This window comes from Bidens hawaiensis, unplaced genomic scaffold (genome assembly GCF_021521415.1).
Source record: "Bidens hawaiensis isolate Kalapana, Puna unplaced genomic scaffold, B.hawaiensis_p1.1 tig00046954_1, whole genome shotgun sequence".
NCBI classification, from domain to species: domain Eukaryota; kingdom Viridiplantae; phylum Streptophyta; class Magnoliopsida; order Asterales; family Asteraceae; genus Bidens; species Bidens hawaiensis.
The window spans coordinates 110,314-128,500 of NW_027498395.1; the positions used below are offsets into that span (position 1 = coordinate 110,314).

At 39.3% G+C, this 18,187-nt stretch overlaps 1 protein-coding gene across 1 annotated transcript; it reads right to left on the reverse strand.

Annotated features, from left to right (window-relative positions):
* Nucleotides 1-2,276: 2,276 nt before the first annotated feature.
* Nucleotides 2,277-3,703, reverse strand: LOC143596757 (uncharacterized). The gene is made up of 4 exons (XM_077075448.1): nucleotides 2,950-3,703; nucleotides 2,620-2,823; nucleotides 2,345-2,553; nucleotides 2,277-2,282 (listed from the first exon to the last, which is right to left on the reverse strand). Exons 1-4 carry the CDS (start codon nucleotides 3,701-3,703, stop codon nucleotides 2,277-2,279), a joined length of 1,173 nt encoding a protein of 390 aa, XP_076931563.1.
* Between the last annotated feature and the right edge of the window lie 14,484 nt (nucleotides 3,704-18,187).

The following is an 18,187-nucleotide window of genomic DNA, read 5'->3' on the forward strand; positions in this document are numbered from 1 at the left end:
GGTTGTTCTCCATGACATCCTTAATCTTGTGATTGGAGCCTTATTGATTTGTTCAGCAATGGGGTGATTGATTTTCTTAAGATACATGTAGAAGACGATTCTCTAAAAATACATTAAAAGCAGTTAAGTAATTCACAAATATTATAATAGATTTTTTGTTGAGAGTTTACCAGAATTTGGGGATGCTTTTTGTATCTTTCTACAAAAAGTCTTTTGATTTCTTTTTGTTTTTCTTCTGGGTTTTTAAACTTTTTATTAGCTGGTACTTCTTGATGTCCACTGTTGTCAAGCAACTCTATCACTCCGGTTTGAAGGTTGAAAACAACCACATAGAAGTGATCTCTATCTAGTATTGGCACGAAGAAAATAGCAACTTTCTTCATTGTTTTGACATCAGACCTCATCAGCTCTTTCTCAATGTTGTCCGTAAACACATCGAGTCTTTGTTCGTTTGTGTGACCAAATTCCTCATTATAATGGTCGCTTGTCTGCATAAGAATTCAAATAAGTTTAACAAGCGTTTTTAAGATAACATGTATAGTTAAAGCATACCAGCAGTGTGCTTGTACCAAAGAACCTGAATGGTGATTCTGCATATTTTTTCTTTTCTTCAGAGTTCATGAGTTCACAGAAGGCATCCATTGCGTTTGTTCTTATATATAAACCAGGACAAAAACTCTCAAAAATCACCTTAAATGAATCGGTGTAAGTACTCTTGAAAACCTCTTCCCATATGTCGTTAAGGCAAAAAAATATATACCCTGCAATTGTTTTCTCATCATCTGTGACTGTTGTGTTTAGTTCAACCTCTCTTAAAACATATGGTGATCTCAATGCAGGAGGTAACTTTCTTTTTCTTTCTTCTCTCACCAACTCTTTGTCTTTATTTTCTTGTATTAATGATACCGGAGATGTAATTTTGGGTTTCATTTTTGAAGTTGAGTCGGTGTTATGAAATTTTCACTTGGTGACATCTCAGCTTCAGCTTTTGAAATTTTCACTTGGTTTTTCTCTTCAATTCTAGTAACTGAAAAACAAGTTAAAGTCACTGAAGCAGGTTACTAAATTTTTTTTTATAAAGCAAATGCATTTTTTTTATGTCTTACCTATGATATCTTCGAGAGTTGCATCAGTGTTTATTGGATCAATACCATCTTTGTTTTCTCCTCCTTGTATCATCTCTGATGCAAGGGAACTAGACTCTTGGGCATTTGTATGAACATGCACCACATGAGCTTCAAGCGAGATAACTGTGAAGCAATAAGTATGAGCGCGTAGAAAGCGTTTATGTATGAAAATGGTAAAAAAATATAGATAAGTGTTTATGAATTGTTTAATACCTTCAGCTTCTTTTGGAATTTCTACTTCCTTTGGATGCACTACATGAGCTTCAAGTGAGATAAGTGTTTAAGAAGCGTTTAAGAAAAAAATATAGATAAGAAGTGTTTAAGAAGCGTTTAATACCTTCAGCTTCTTTTGCAACAGTGTGTTCCATCTTGTCGTCTTTCGATCCAACTTGTGAATCTTAAGATAGCGTTTAAAAAGCGTGTAAGTTTAAACATACTAACAGAGCGTTTGACAAGCGTTTAAGTTTATTATTTAAGAATAAAAATACCTTCTTTTGCCCATGCAAGTACTGTAGGGACAACTGAATCAAGTTTATTATTCCCTTCTAGCTCTGTTACATTAATTTCTTCATCTTTGTTTAGTTGAGATTCATTACCAATGATACATGTTATTTAATCTTTTATAAATAATATTTCTTTAAAGTTGTATAAAAGAAGTTTTTAATTTATTACATTTTTCGTGCCCCTCAACCTCTGTATTTACCACTGCATCACCAACGCCTGCACCACTAACTCCTGCATCATCAACAGTTTCCTCAGATTTTTTCTTTTCTTCTGATAGATTATAAACTTCAGGATCGTACCACTTCCTTCTTCACCAAGCACAGTATCTGAACCAACTACTGCATGTGAATGAACTGTCTCAATTGCGGCAGCTGTAAAAGAAGTGGAAACTTTCAAAGACATATATATTTTTTTGATAAAGAGTTAGATTGCTTTTCTCACCTAAATTAAGGAGTGTGTTGTTTTTCACGGGTTCACTTTCTTGTGTTTTGGTAACCACATTAGGATTGAACATGTCTTCCCAATCACAACACCTAGTGAAGATATGTGGATTTGATAGATGTTTTTCCTTCCCTTCATTGACTAATTTATTGATTTCTTTGCAAAGTATTTCAAATTTCTTCATCTTCTTATCCATTTTCTTATTCAAGACTGTAAAATGAAAATATAGTTTTTAATTAAATTAAGATATTCTGATTTTATGTATGTCTTACCTTTTCTTCCTTTGTTTCTTTTGGTGGTAGGTAAGCAGATATTCCAGACAGCTGAAGTGGGGTCAAATAAAACTCGACCAGCTCTAGTGTGTGTCTTCCCAATGGCATTTGCAAACTCAAATGTGAATACGTATCATCATCATCATCAAATTCGCCTTCGGCATTGTGATCGGCATTATCTGATTCTGTTTCACTACCCCCATCTGCCTCTGACATATGTTAGTGTATCATTAAAAGAAATACACATTGGATGAAAATAACAAGTTTTTTGTTACCATGTTTTTGGTAGTCACCATCTGTATCAGGCTGATGTATCGCGTTTTCACCAGCAGGTGCCCCACCAACTGTTTGTGCAGGTTTATCAGCAGAAGGAATATCAACTGTATTATCAGCAGCAGATGCAATTTCACCAGCGGATGCAATCTCAGGAGTTATCTTGTCACCGGTGGCTGCAATCTCACCAGAAGCTGCAACATCATCTTAACTAACAGCTGCAGAATCAACAGTATCATCTTTAGCTGCAATCTCACCGGCAGCTGCAATCTCAGGAATTATCTTGTAACCGGTGGCTGCAATCTCACCAGAAGCTTCAACATCATTTTTACAAGCAGCTGCAGCATCAGCAGTATCATCTTTAGCTTCCTCGTTTTCAACATTCTCATACGCAGGAGCGTATTCCTCGTTTTCAGAATCATCATCTACAGGAGGTCCATTATTATGCAAGTATTTCTTCATCCTTCCCAGAGTTGTTGTTGTTATGTAGTTGACTACAGGTGTTGTGACCGGAGCCCCAAATGTACCATATTTCTTCTGGTACTCATGTGTGTAAAGCATCGTAAGAAAGGTGATTGGACCGTTGTATTGTTCATTTTCATCTTTCCATTCTTCCTTTGTCATCTTTAGGTTTTCGATTACATAGCCGCACCGGTCCATATTTGGAATATCTGTGAGATTATCGATTGCGGAGATGAATCGTTGGTTGATTGTTGTTGATTTTGTAATAAAACCTATACATGTGTTGAACAACACAAGGAAATTAATTTTAAACATGTCACCAACTCCTTGATCATTCGTCAATTTCTCTCTCACATGATTTATAGTTATTCTTGGAGTCGGGAATTGGTTCTTGAACATATCAGTAGTTGTATCATCCCCCAACCTTGGTCTACTCCTGTCTAAAACGGGTATTTTACCCATTGGTATACCCAACACCTCATGAACTTTTGTTGCTGTTATATTAATAACACTGCTGCCGATGTTCAATTCATTAAATCGGTGATCGTAGTTCATCAGCAACCAATGCCCTAACATTGATGGAGTTTGGGTAATTTGCAGGTTTAATATTGAACCAAACCCCATTTCTTTTAAACAATCTTTTTGGGTAGAGCTCATTGCACTCACTGCATCGACAATGTTAAATGGTGCACATCTGAGCCGCAACTTTCTTGTCTAGAAATTCAACAAAAGGTTTCCTTTGTACCCTCTCAGCTGGTTTCTTTTCTTTAACAACCTTCCTCCTTGGTTTTTGGAAGTCTGAGTCTGAACTACTCTCTTCCACCTCTTTCCTCTTCTTTGATAAAAATTCGTTGATTGAAACTTCAAAGTCTGAATCAGAGTTTGCTTCAACATGTTCTGTCTTAAGCTTTTTGACTCTGGCATCAACTTGTTTTGTTTTAACCTTTCGCTTAACTGATCACACATAAAACTCAGATGTTAAATAACTTTAAAACGCTCATCAAACGCCTAATACTATATGCAAAACCAATTGTTAAAGAACAATTAAGGAACCTGATAAAGAACCTGTTAACAAACAAGCTTACCAAACGCTCATCAAACGCACAAGAGCAGTTAAAGAACCTGTTATTCAGTCATATCAAAGAAGACTACCAAACGCATGCCAAACGCTTGCCAAACGCACAAGAACTCATAAAGGAACCTGTTATTCAGTCATCACAAACAAGACTGCCAAACGCTTGCCAAACGCACAAGACCAGTTAAGGAACCTGTTATTCATTTATCACAAACAAGACTCCGAAACGCATGACAAACGCTTGCCAAACGCACAAGACCATTTAAGGAACCTGTTATTCAGTTATCACAAACAAGACTCCCAAACGCATGCCAAACGCACAAGACCATTTAAGGAACCTATTATTCAGTTATCACAAACGCATGCCAAACGCATGCCAAACGCTTGCCAACAGAGGTTAATTGACAACGTAATAAACAATAATTAATACAATTTAAGATAAACCCTAAAACGATTACAGTTTACTGATTTACTGATTTCTAAAACCTAAAACGATTACAGGAATAATAAACAAACACCTGATTTACTAATAATCTGAGGTTTGTCTTGTTTAAACTTTGATCTTCGTTCCTTTGTTTTATCCATCTTCATTTTTCGATTGAATGTAGTGTGCTTCAGTTGTTTCGTCGCCGGAACAGTTGATTGAATTAGTACGCTTCGTCGCCGAGATTAAGTTTATGGTAACCACTCGCTTAATTGAGAGTGATTTAGGGATAATAATTGACGATGTTACCCTTTTTGAAGAAAGAGGCGCGTGTTTTAAAAAATTGATCGGGCGCTTGATTGTGTCGCGTACTGATTGTACGATAAGCAATTAACATACGTTAACCGCCCTCTATATATGTGTGTGTGTGTGTGCGTGTGTTATGCTACAACACTACTACACCCCTAAAATGAAAGTCACCCATTTGCTAACGTGACGCTGCGTGTTGAAAATCGCCCCCATTTTATAGTCCTCTGCTACACATAGCCTTATAACATATAAAGCATATAAATTATTAAATACAATATTTTATGTCAAAAATTGATAATAAAGTGCTGTGTAATATAAAAAGATAAAAGATCACATCTTTTCCAAAGTATGATTCTCCAAGAAAGAGACCTATAGATACAAGCAATGTTTGGTACTAATTCAACCACTATGTCCTTTATAAATTGACCTACGAAGGTTGCAGTTGAAGGATTATAATACTTTTTTAATAATTTCTTTAGAATATTTTTTTATTAGTCATGCATGGTATATATCTAGTGAAAATATACCTAAATAGAGTCGATTGACTAGAGGAATTTTCAAAACAAACATTTCTTTTTAGCCTAATAAAACTTTATCATATCATATTTCAGTCAATCGAAAGCAATCGTATCACTTTCGTAGGACGGCTAAGCCTTAGCCACCAACTCATGAAAAGTGATTCACCATATAGTTTCACTGGCTGAGACGACTAGCATTTACCTTGCACATTTGTTTGAGATGCTAGGAAAGCGCTTGCTAAGCATGTGCTTTTGGATGATGACTAAGGCTTAGGCTGTGCTTTTGGGACGACTAAAAATCAATGTGTAGATTCAACATGTCTCGCTCTCTGGCTGTATGAATATTGAACCCGACAATACTTTTCATGTTTTTCAAGGCCAAATAGCGGTGGCTAAGCTTAGCTGGCGAAGCTGATGTAACGCCTTTTAGTTGGCTGAAATTAGAAACAACTAGTATTTGTATGTTTCAAATGAATGGCAATTTAGAAAGAAAAAAAAGTTTCGTCAAGTGACCTTTCTAGTAATTTTCTCGGTTATTAGTCAACCAAACTTAAAAAATTTCTAGGTTATTATTTGAATCAAACCATTTTTTCCCTAAGATTGTTGTGGTCTAGTGTAGCCTAGATGCAGGAAGTACTCCCATGAAATTTGTGAAATAATTGTTTCTTCATGTAGTCAACAATATTACTTTCTTCATGGCCTAGAGCAATGACCACTAAATATAGACAATATAAAAAATAGACGAATTTATTCCTGCTCAGAGCCTTGGTCAGAATGTTCGAATACAAATTACTCTTGAGCTACCATCTCCCAAAAGAAGTGACACCTGAGTTCTATATGGTTGACCAATTGTGAATTATAGGGTTCTTTGGTTACAACTGTGCGATCAAACCTGGTACCAAAAAACTTCACAGATGGTCGATAACGGAAGTGACTACTATTTTACCAACTTGGTGTGGACTGCCACGTGGCCCCTTATGGAAGCCATGTAACATACATGGCTAGTATTGAACAAATGCCGATTGAGTTTTTAGTTGATACTACTGAATCTATACCACAATACCACCCTTAATTATGAAGAAATGGAGATTGAAAGCCAGTTTAGACTCATCAAGTTGGATGGAATACTATTCATATCAAGTTCAATGGCCCTTTGGGTCATCACCACCAAGTCAGATTCAACCAAGTAAAACCAAATCTGGGGCTCGACCTGGCCAACCAAGGAAGTCCAGAATGAATGCTATGATGTCGTATGAAAAGTTTACCTTTCGTATGCCGACATATGTTGAAATAGCGGCTTATTGTCATGGAATTACCTTCTCAGTCTCCATGTGGTGCCCGAAGGCCAGCCAATTGGTCCGCTCATGATCAGGGTTTGTTGGTTTCGTCCTGCCTTGGACTCATCAGGCGAGCGACAACAGCTCGCAACCAACGTTGCGTTCGTTGCAAGCACGTATAGACAAGTACACCTTCTTTCCCACTGAGGTCGTGCCCGATGAAGTCTGGGACAAGCCAACAAACCAAGCTTTTCAACACAATTCAAGCATTTCGATCTTTAAATATTTGGTTCGTGACACTCTCCCACCACCATAACCATGCGTGTCCCCGTGCATGCACCTATCGTCCCATACCGACGTGCAAGACTTAGACGTTGGTCTTTCCCCATGCCATGAATGTCTGAAGGGCAAGCTCGCCATCCCATACCAGCTCACAAGTCGAAGCCATGAGTTTTAAGAATAATTCACTCTGATAAATGGGGCACCCGATAGTTCAGCCAAAATGTGAGTTAGCAGTGTCTGTTAATTATGCCGTCGGATTATGTGACGCCAACGTCGCCAACCTAGCAGACTTCAAAACAAGTTTCGGCCCTGCTACATCGTAAAACTTTTAACACAAGCACGGTGGCCTTCACTTCACTGGACTAGAGCGGTGCTCACGATCCATACTCTCGGCGTACAAAGACCAATCAATATTCTCCCACCACCATTGCAAAACTCATTCTCGACATTTTTAAGATGATTTTGGTTGAGTGTACACGTTCCAACATATCCGAGGTTCGACCTGCTTTGATACCACTTGTCACGAAGTTACCTTCTCAGACTTCGTGTGGCGCCCGAAGCCCAGCCAATCGGTCCGCTCATGATCAAGGTCTGCTGGTTTCGTCCTGCCTTGGACTCATCAGGCAAGCGGCAACAGCTCGCAACCAGCGATGCTTTCGTCGTGCAAGCATGACTAGACATGTACGCTTTCTTTCATGCTGAGGTTGTGCCCGATGAAGTTCGGGACGATCCAACAAACCCAAGCGTTTCAACACAATTCAAACATCTCGATCTTTAAGTATTTGGCCCGTGACATTATGCTTCTTATCCTAGTATCTTTCCCCAAGAGCACAAGTATTTCTCCCACTAGGTTTCAAATTAAAATATACCACTTACCACTTATTTTCCCTTAGGTTAAGTCAGAACAAGATAAGGTAGAACAAGATATTAAAAGCATGATTCATGATTCCTTCCTTTAATTTCATTAAAAATCACGGCCCTCTCATGGTCGCTTCTTTTTCGTCGATCACACACTCAAACACATACACACACATGTACGCAATTTTTTTTCAGACCACATATACTCTTTAGGTGTTATTTATACTTTGAACACTAACGTTTTAATCATGTTTTCCAAGTGAACTTTATAACATATGATAATGGGTTAGCAAGCAGTAAATTATTTGATATTAGACTATCGAGTTCAAATAGTATGAAGATGAGCCATTGCATTTTAATTGTGGTGGATGCTACAACTAGGGGTGTGCGAGGTGCAGTTATTGACTAAGACCGAACCAAAAACCAAACTTTTGGTTTTATAATTTTTTTAAAACCGTTCGGTTTCGGGTTTTTCGGTTTGCGGTTTTAAGTTTTTGGGTTCGGTTCAGTTATGGTTGCGGTTTTTTTGGTTTTACTAATCGAGCCAAAACATTTCGGGGCAAAAAAAAAAAAACACTTGACCAAAAGTTATTGAAATTGGGCATGATATTTTTTTTTATTATTTAAACTAATGGTTAATAGAATATGAATATTTGGGCTTAAAATATTAAAAGCTAAGAAAAGATACATTTAAAATCAAAAATCAAAAGTAAAAGTATTAGTATTATTAGTTATTAACTATATGTGAAAACTAAACAAATGGTCATTGGCAGATTTTGTTTTAATGGTTAAGGTTAAAATATATGGTTATTTCAATTTGTTGGTTATTTCGGTTCAGTTGGGTTTTATCGGTTCTTAACAAAATACAAAACCGAATCAAAACCAATCTTTTGGTTTTTGTTAAAGTTCAAAACCGAATCGTCGGTTTCTAATTCGGTTTGGTTTTTTCGCTTTGGTTTTTTTTTGGTTTTATCGGTTTCGATTCGGTTTTTTCGGTTTTGTGCACACCCCTAGCTACAACCAAAAAACTTAGCTTCTGTGGAGGAGTGAGCTAAAGTTGGTTGTTAATTATTTAAACCTCTAAGATCTGATAATTCGATGGTTCAAATGTTATTTTCTTATTATTTGTGATAACTCAATACATAACAATAAGTGGTTTATATACAAAGCGTTTTTCAATAATAGAGGAAAGTAGATCCATCTAATAAACGAAAATCTTTATTCCGTATTTATACCAATAATCCCCCTTAAGTTGGAGTGTGGAGATTTCGAACGCCCAATTTCTCAAGCAAGAACCATACCTGTTTAGAATCGAGTTCTTTGGTTAAAAGATCAGCCAACTGCATAGCAGTGTCAATGGAAAAAAGTTGCACCTTCACTAGATTCCACTCTTTCACGAACAAAGTAACAGTCCATTTCAACATGTTTGGTTCGCTCATAGAAAACATGATTATTTGCAATATGACGAGCTTCCTGGTTGTCACAAAACAAGGATGTAGGTTGGGGAGATGGTATAATCAATTCAGTAAGAAGCCACTTGACCCAAAGAACTTCACTAACGGTCGAGCCCATATAACGATATTCAACCTCGGCGGATGAACAAGAGAACCAATTGTTTCTTTGTCTTCTAAGAAATCAGTGCGACCAAGAAGAAGCAAATATCCGGCCCGTGATTTCCGTGTGTAAGGAAAACCAAGCTAGTCGGAATCACAGTGTGCAATGAGAGTACAACTACCTTCTCGTGGCAAAAGAATACCCTGACCTGGAGTTCTTTTAAATAACAAAGAACTCGATGAACGGCGCCCAAGTTGGGCTGTCATGGGTCGGCAACAAATTGACTTAAAATATTGCCCGTGTAGGCAATATATGGCCTCGTAACTTGTAGGTAGAGTAACCTGCCAACTATTCGACGATATTGACTGGCATCCACTTTCAGTTCACCTTCTACTCTATCAAGTTTAAGGTTTATCGTTCAATAGTAATCTGACTCAGTTTGCAACCTTATAGACCGCAATCTTTAATTATATCGAGAACATAGTTCCGTTGACTCAACACTAAGCCCTCTTTTATACGTGAAACTTCAATACCAAGAAAATACTTAAGAGTTCCAAGATCTTTAATGCTGAATCTATTATTGAGCTCATTCTTTATGTCTTGCATCTTGGCGTTGTCGTTTCCTATCATGACAACATCATCAACGTAAATGAGGGATGCGACAAAACTACCACCTTGCCTTTGAATAAACAAAGAATGATCCGCCTTGGATTGTTTACACCCAAGGTCAAGAAGAGTGTTGGTAAATTTGTGATACCAAATACGTGACGCTTGTTTCAAACCATATAACGACTTACTGAATCGGCACACTCTAGTTTCTCCTTCTTCGTCGAACCCTTGAGGGATGTTCATGTTGACCTCTTCGTTGAGATCACCAAGCAGAAAAGCATTATTAACATCGAGTTGGTGGATAGCCCAATGTTGTTTTACTGCAACGACCAAAAGGGTTCGAACAATGACAAGTTTAGCCACCAGCGCAAAGGTGTCATGGTACTCGATACCTTCCATCTGGGTAAAACCTTTTGCAACTAGACGAGATTTGCACCTCTAGACTTTACCATTCGGTTTATACTTCACCTTGTACAGGCCATTTAGAATCAATTGCACGTTTTCCTTCTGGTAAAACTTCCAACATCCACGTGCCATTTTTTTCAAGAGCTTGAATCTCATTCTTCATTGCTTCTTTTCACTTGTTACTTTTTATAGCCTAATGAAAATATTTGGGCTCATCGTTTGAGTCGATAGCCACTAGAAAAGCTTTGTAAGTATTAGAAAAGTTTTTGTAAGAAACAAAATTGGATAAAGGGTATACCATTGAGGAACTCCGACATAGAGGAACTCGTGCATGGTCAACCGAAGGGGGTAGTCAAACTTGATAGTCGTTCAAGTGTTTTGGTTGTGACTTTGTTCTCTTTTCTCGAACAGATTCGATAACATGAGATTCAGTGGTGGTGTCCAAGGAATCATTGTGAACCGTTTGATTAATGTTGGTGAACTCTTTATTATGAGGTGAATTGTTTTCATTAGGAACCGGCCCATCAGAAATTTGCTCATGGCTTTCTTCTTCATGGGAAGAGGCTTCTTCTATTTCAGTGGCCTGGTTACCATCAATAGGCCCATTCACAATTTCTTCTACATAATGTCTTGGTTCATTAAGAACCTTAAATATTCTAGTACATTTGGATCAATGTTTTGTTCAATAAAAGGAAAATGGGTTTCATGGAACTTGACGTCTCTTGAGACTATTATCTTTTTACTTTCTATGTCAAAAGTTTTGTAACCCTTAGTCTCTTGCGATTACCCTAAAAACACCCCAGGTTTCCCTCTCGAATCCAACTTGTCCCCATGTATCTCATTGTTTCTGAAGTAGGCTAAACACCCAAAGACTTTCATAATATTGTAATCTAGTTGTTGTGAAAAAATAATTTCATATGGGGATTTCTTGACAACTGAGGAAGGTAATCTATTAATGATATAGATGGCAGTCAACTCACATTCACCCCAAGATCTCTTGGGGTAGGTTAGCCTGAAATCGAAGAGCCCTGGCCTTTTCAAGAATGCGTCTATGTTTTCGTTCCACAACCCCGTTTTGTTGTGGGTGTGTGGACATGTGATTTCTTGTATGATGCCATTCTCACTATAAAATTTGACCATCTCATTTGAATTGAATCCCCCCCCCCCCAATTATCACTTCTAATTCTTTTAACTGTTTCCCCAAACTGAGTTTTTATCAAGTGTAAAGATTAATGAGGCAACTTCCCACCTCATGTTTGAATTTTAACAATATAATCCGTACCGCCCTACTATAGTCATCGAAAACGGTTAAAAAATAACCGGCACCCGAAAAAGAGGGTGTGCGATATTTACCCTAAAAATCACAATGCAATAATTCAAAACTAGCTTTAGTTTTAATCTCACTAGTTTGATAAGTAAGTCTAATATGTCTAGCTTGAGAACAAGCATACACAAGTTATTAAAAGGAAAATTCTTAAGAAAATCCAATTGAACAAGTTTTTCACCGGAGGCGTGGCCCAATCTTCTATGCCAAATGTTAACGGTTTTCATCAAGGCTTTTCTCTTGATCCCAAGCATCCCCATTCGGTATAGACCATGTTTGCACTCACATGCACCAATCAAGTTCCTCGTGTAAAGTTTCTGCATGACACAAAAATCAAGAAAAAAATGTTATGGCAGATTGAAGATCTTGACTCAGTCGGCTGACAGATAAAAGATTGCAAGTGAATTGTGGAACGTGAAGAGCCCCTTTGATTTTTGCCCCTCCCGGTAGCGTACATTCCCCTTTTCCTTCAACGGATATAGATTCCACGTTTGGGATAAACCACTAGTAATTCGCTTATGGTTTTAACCCTATTTTCCAAAAATTTCACCATTATGAGTAATGTGTTCGGTGGATCCGAATCAATTACCCATTCATTAATATAACTTATTTTACCTGCCATGAAAGCCACACGAGTGGCATCTCCATCTGCAAGTTTTTCACTCTCTGCAAAATGTTTTATGAACATATTATATTGTTCTTTTGTCAAAGCTGGAATGGGGCTTTCAACAGTGTCAACTTGTGTTGCCTTCGGTTTCACCTCTTCGCGTTTTTTGTTTCCCGGCCACCACTCGGGATACCCAATTCGCTTGAAACTCCACAGAACGTGAAATGTTCCATGACATCATTCCGCTTGACATCTTTTAGAGTTGTTGACTTATCACGACGCCCCGTGCATGAAGGTTTTGAAGGAAGCAGGTTTGGTTGGTTGCTACTTGTTGACGGTAATAGCCCTTTGTCTCTCGTCTATATAAATGAGATGATAAGCATTATTTAAACTCGGTATTGGATACATGGCAAAAATCTTAGTTTGAATAAACGAGAATTCATTGTCTAGTCCCATGAGAAACTCGTAAAGCCTTCTTTGTATTTAATTTCCACCATTTTATTTCCAACATCACAATTACATCTGTTGCAAGTGCAACGAGGGACGGAAAATGCTGATTGCATCTCTACCCAGATGCTACGCAATTTAGTGAACTAATCCGAGATCGAGGTGCCCCTTTGTTTCATGGTGGTAAGTATTTGCTTCAATTCGTATGATCGTGGAGCACTTTCTTGCCAAAACGTTCAAGAATATCGGTCCATATTTATGTGGCGGTGTTGGCGTACTTCTCGCTATTTCAGATTTCTTTTTCCATGGTCGTTGTGAGCCATCCTTTAACCCTGGTGTCACAACGTATCCACAACATGTAATCCGCAACGGTTTTTTTGGTTTCTCGATGAATCCATAGATAAAACCAACTTTGTTTTTGGCGAATAGAAAGTTCATCATCTTCTGGGACCAGTCTGAGTAGTTGTTATCGGTAAGAACATCGTTGACGTGCCTTTGCTTCGGATAATATGAAGCATGAATGTATAACTGAGAGTTCGTGCCGGTGAAGCATCATTGTAGGTTCCCTGGACGGATCACACGAGATATCCCGATATACACAGGTGCGGAATCCCTGGGTAGATCGTTACGGACGTAGAACACAAACACACGAACACACGAATACGATACGAACAAACTCACGTTATATTAATAAATCAACACGTGATAAATCACAGTTACAGACTCTCGACCTCACGTCACTTGACTCACTGATTTACACGAACTTGAACTCACACCTAAACAATAATCCGTAACCTATATAAATACATGACAACTTCCGCCTCAGGCGAAGTTGTCCATAACTTCGCTTGGTTAACAAGTTCGCTTAAGCGAACTTGTCAACAAACTTCGCTTGGTTAACAAGTTCGCCTAGGCGAACTTGTCAACAACTTCGCTTTAAACAAACAATACATAAACAATATTACAGACTCGATTAGCAGACACTAGACATATGAACTACTGCATTTATGCACCAACAGACTCCCCCTTGGCAGTAGCTTCATATCTTGATCTTTCCTGCTCTTGTCTCGTAATCCTGTATCTTCAAGCGTGCACTCCTTCTCTAACGCAACACCGACACAACCCTTTGATATTTCCTTGCTTCATCCTTCCAAGCAGGAATATAAAAGATCTTTTTCTCGTTAAGCATCTTCAGATCAGCTTGCGATAAGTTAACAAGATGCATCGGATCGTAAACTCTAAGGATCTCTTGTTCATCCTCATCTTCCATCACTGCCCTCCCGCTGTCTCACAATCAACGAACCACCACTTTAGGTCTTTGAGCACATCCTTGGGCATAAGCTTCATCGGTACTTCTTTAAGGCAACCCGGATTGGTTTATACTTCATAACCATCCAAGGCTTTCCATCAGCTCTTAAACCTCTATCCTTGTCTTCAACAAGTTTCCCTTTCTGTGGTTTCAACAGCTCAAACTTCTTTTCCTTTATGCTCTCTTTCCATACGATTTTCCTATGACTCTAGCCATATTATCGTCACTTCGATTAATCAACCCCAATCTGGCTAAGTCTTTAACCTCACACTCAGGCAGTGTGTTTAACGATCTCAACATTCTTCTAAGGTACTGAACTCCATCATATCGTTTATTCACGAAGAGCCGCAACTGCTCATCATAAATCCAGCATATAATCCCTTTCTTTGCCTTCAGCATAGCCCTTAATATTGTAACTCTTTTTGAACATGGTAGGGACTGCCGGTTTCTTCGTTTTGACGAACCATTGAGCGTATCCTTCCTTCCACCTCGGCTGCTCTTCCCATTCAGTATCTTCAACTGCCGTCTGATCACCCATATCGGGCCTTCTCAACCTCTGGAATGTCATGTTCGACATTTTCCTCTACCATCTCTCCTTCCTCAATCTCATTCTCAATCTCAATCTGCTCACCGATCTTCTCAATCACATCACTCGGCAGCACATCTTCATCAAATAACACATCGTCGCTGAACATATCATCGTCAAGTTCCCTCAACGCATCAATCACGTCATCATCAACCAACACCACATCATCACCACCAGAACCACCAGCCGCGTCGGGCAGACTCCCCCTGAGCTATGGAAGTACCAAGAGCTTGAGAAGTTCTTGGCAGCTCACCCCTGCATCTTTCGATGCATTGGGATCATCGTCTCGGTCATTTCTTCTTTTCGTCCTTAGCTCGTCGCCCCTTACAGCTCATCTCCCCCTGAGATGCCAAGAACTCCTTCATAGGCATCGATAATTCTCCCATGCCTCAACCAGGAGGGATGACTGTAGTTGATTTGCTTCTACTAGGCGTTGAATAGTCTTCGATTGCTCTGCCACGATCCGCTCTAGTGAAGCTATTCTCTCTGAGTCTGACATAGGCGTAGGCGAGACATCAGAAGCAGGCGTAACCGCAGGTGGTACCATACCTGATAACCCTGCAGTAGTGACGACCGTTGACTCTACAAATCGTGCAGCAACCACCGACTGAGTAAGCGTTGGAGGTGGTAGAGACACAATCTCCGGAGTCGACGTCTGGATAGTAGTGGTAGATGGAATGCCAGCAGATGATGTAGCCACCACGGGAACATCCGTAGCGCTTATACTTGTAACCTGTACAGAAGTAGGAACGATAGACATACCAGACAGTGCAGCCGGAGCGAAACGTACCATCCTTGAAGTCTCTCCAGCTCCCATACCCTGCACCTGTCCTTTCCCGTCTTGAACGTCTTATCAGCTTATGTATATCTTCTTCCTCTTCTGACTCATCATCATCCTCCGTTCTCTTTCTCTTCCATAAAGTTCTCTCTCGAGGACACCATCAACCGTCTCCCCTCATTCATGATCTCATCCAAATCTGAGTCAGCCATCGACGTAGCTGCTCTAGTAACACTCACAACCGAACCCTTGTGCAGCAGAGACCTGCACCTCTTCATGTGTAACAACTTGATCCATATCGAAATAACCTTGACCTCCAAAGACAGCATCAAGATCTATATCCTCTGCAAGCCGACACAACAGGCACAGCATATGCAGCTTGAGTTGCTCTTGCCTGTCGCGGTTGAGGATCTCTGAACTCGTCCCCACCAGCAGGAACATACTCTGGGTTGATTAAAAACCCAAACAGTGGAGTATGCCTTGGACGACGTTCAGGGTTGCTCCTCGCACTCGAAGTGCGGCATTGAGCGAAGATAACGCTTGCTCACAGATTCCACGTATCTTATTGGTCGTCGCTGAGGAAGATTCGGAGCCACATGGTTCAATATCATCTGGATGAAACGTGGATACATAATGAACCGCTCACGAGCCATCGCCCTCCTCTGTCTGTCAATCTCGTAAAAGACCATCTGACTAAAACTATAGCGTTTATTGTAAGTCAGTGCAGTCATTGCGGACTGCAATGGTCGCACCCATACCGTCAGTGCCCGCCTTCCTTCCTGACATGCAAACTATCATGACCGTGTATAAGGAAGCGCCACTGATCAAGTAGAAAACCCTTCCGTCTCGGTGTATCGCCTAATGGACCAGAATAGCCCATTCGGAGAAACGTTTCATCACGAAACGGAGCCACAAACTCAGTTGGGTCGTCCCTCGTCTCTTCTCCAAACCGTAACGCCATCCGAATCTGTTCAGAATTGAACTGAACCTGTTGATTGTTCACAGTCGCTCGCATGACCGGGGGCTCAACACGACAATCGTATTCTACCGTCTGCCAAAAGTCTTCGATATTTGGTAAGGATATCGGCAGAGTGTTCGTGATAGCATGAAAAATCCTCAAGCGTATGAGGAAAGTAATAATCTCGCGGTAATCCTCAACGCCGCTTGCTTCCGGGTCAAGGGTGATGTACATATTGTGACCCGGGAAAAATTGCCTCTGATTGTCACCGTCGTCTCCTCCTGCACCTCCAGCACCAGCTACTGCAGCCATATCTGCAACAAACGAACCAAGTTAGATAAACGTTAATGAATAACACAAGTTCGCTGGTTACCCATGAGCGAAGTTGTGATAAACTCTGTATAGGCGAAGTTAAAGATGAGGCGAAGTTGGGAACAACTTCGCTTCAGCTTTAAGTTCGGCTAATTAATATTAAGTAAAAATGATCCAGGCGAAGTTAATGATAACTTCGCCTCACCACAACATCGCTTCAGGCGAATTTAAGTTTCAGGCGAATTTAAGTTTCAGGCGAAGTTACGGATAACTTCGCCTCAGGCGAACTTAAGCTTCAGGCGAAGTTACGGATAACTTCGCCCTAAACCATAACTTCGCCTGAATCTGAAACGGCGACAGTTCGAATGATTCAAGCTTGAAGATCTGAGGTTTTCTGGGTATTTTGACGATTTAGGACTTTTAAACTCAAGCTTTTAACAATAGGTTGACGATCAGTTTGTACATGACCACGTGAAAACGAGTTTTGAAATCGGGTTTAATGGTCGGTCGTCCGAGGGTATTACCCGGTTGTCGAAACAACCTTAGATTAATCAAAGAACATATAACATCAGATAAAAGAACCCAAACAACCTTTAGATCGGTTTGAAATCGAAGAACAAGTGAACAAGTATGGTTTTGTAATAACAAGTTCGCTGTGAAAAACGGTGGATATAAGTTCGCTGAATAATGAACAAATTGACTCTAAGTATTCTTTATATAGGGGATCTGTTATACAGGCGAAGTTACGGATAACTTCGCCTAGGCGAAGTTATCCACAACTTCGCCTGTTCAACAACATCGCCTATAATTTACAGAATTTAACCTTATAAGTTTAACATTTTTCCAATTAAGTTATAAAACTTTCCTTTAAGAACTAAACGACACGATCAAGTCCAAGTAACCTGTTTAAAAAATACAACTACAGAAAAGGAAAACTTTTAACAATTAAAGTATAAGGGATCAAATTTCAGTCTCGATAGGGACTGCTACGTTTTAGAAAAGATCCGAACAGGAATCATACTAAGTATGTGACTGTCACATAGATCCGTGTTTAGCTGTATTATGACATAAGGAAACAGGTTGTAAGCAGGTAATATACTTAAGATTGTTTTCATCGTTTCTGTGATACGAGTTAGGTTCAATTATGCCTCAAAATTTAAGTGGGCAACAACTCAGAAATATTGATGCCTTCCTATCTCTCCTCAAAGCGTATTTGGCTTTCCCCCAAGTCACCCCGAATTGACCTCGACCCATAGTGTCTGATTAAGTTGTAAGTATTCTTGATCTGCTTCCCATTCTTCTCTCTTACTCAATGATTGTGAAGTCTTGATTTTGTCATCACTAATATGTTTCAATAACTCCAAATATATATATATATATATATATATATATATATTTTTTTTTTGAATAAACATAGACTTCAAAGTAGAAATTAACTGCAAGTCCCGAATCTGGATCAATGCAGTATCTTGAGAC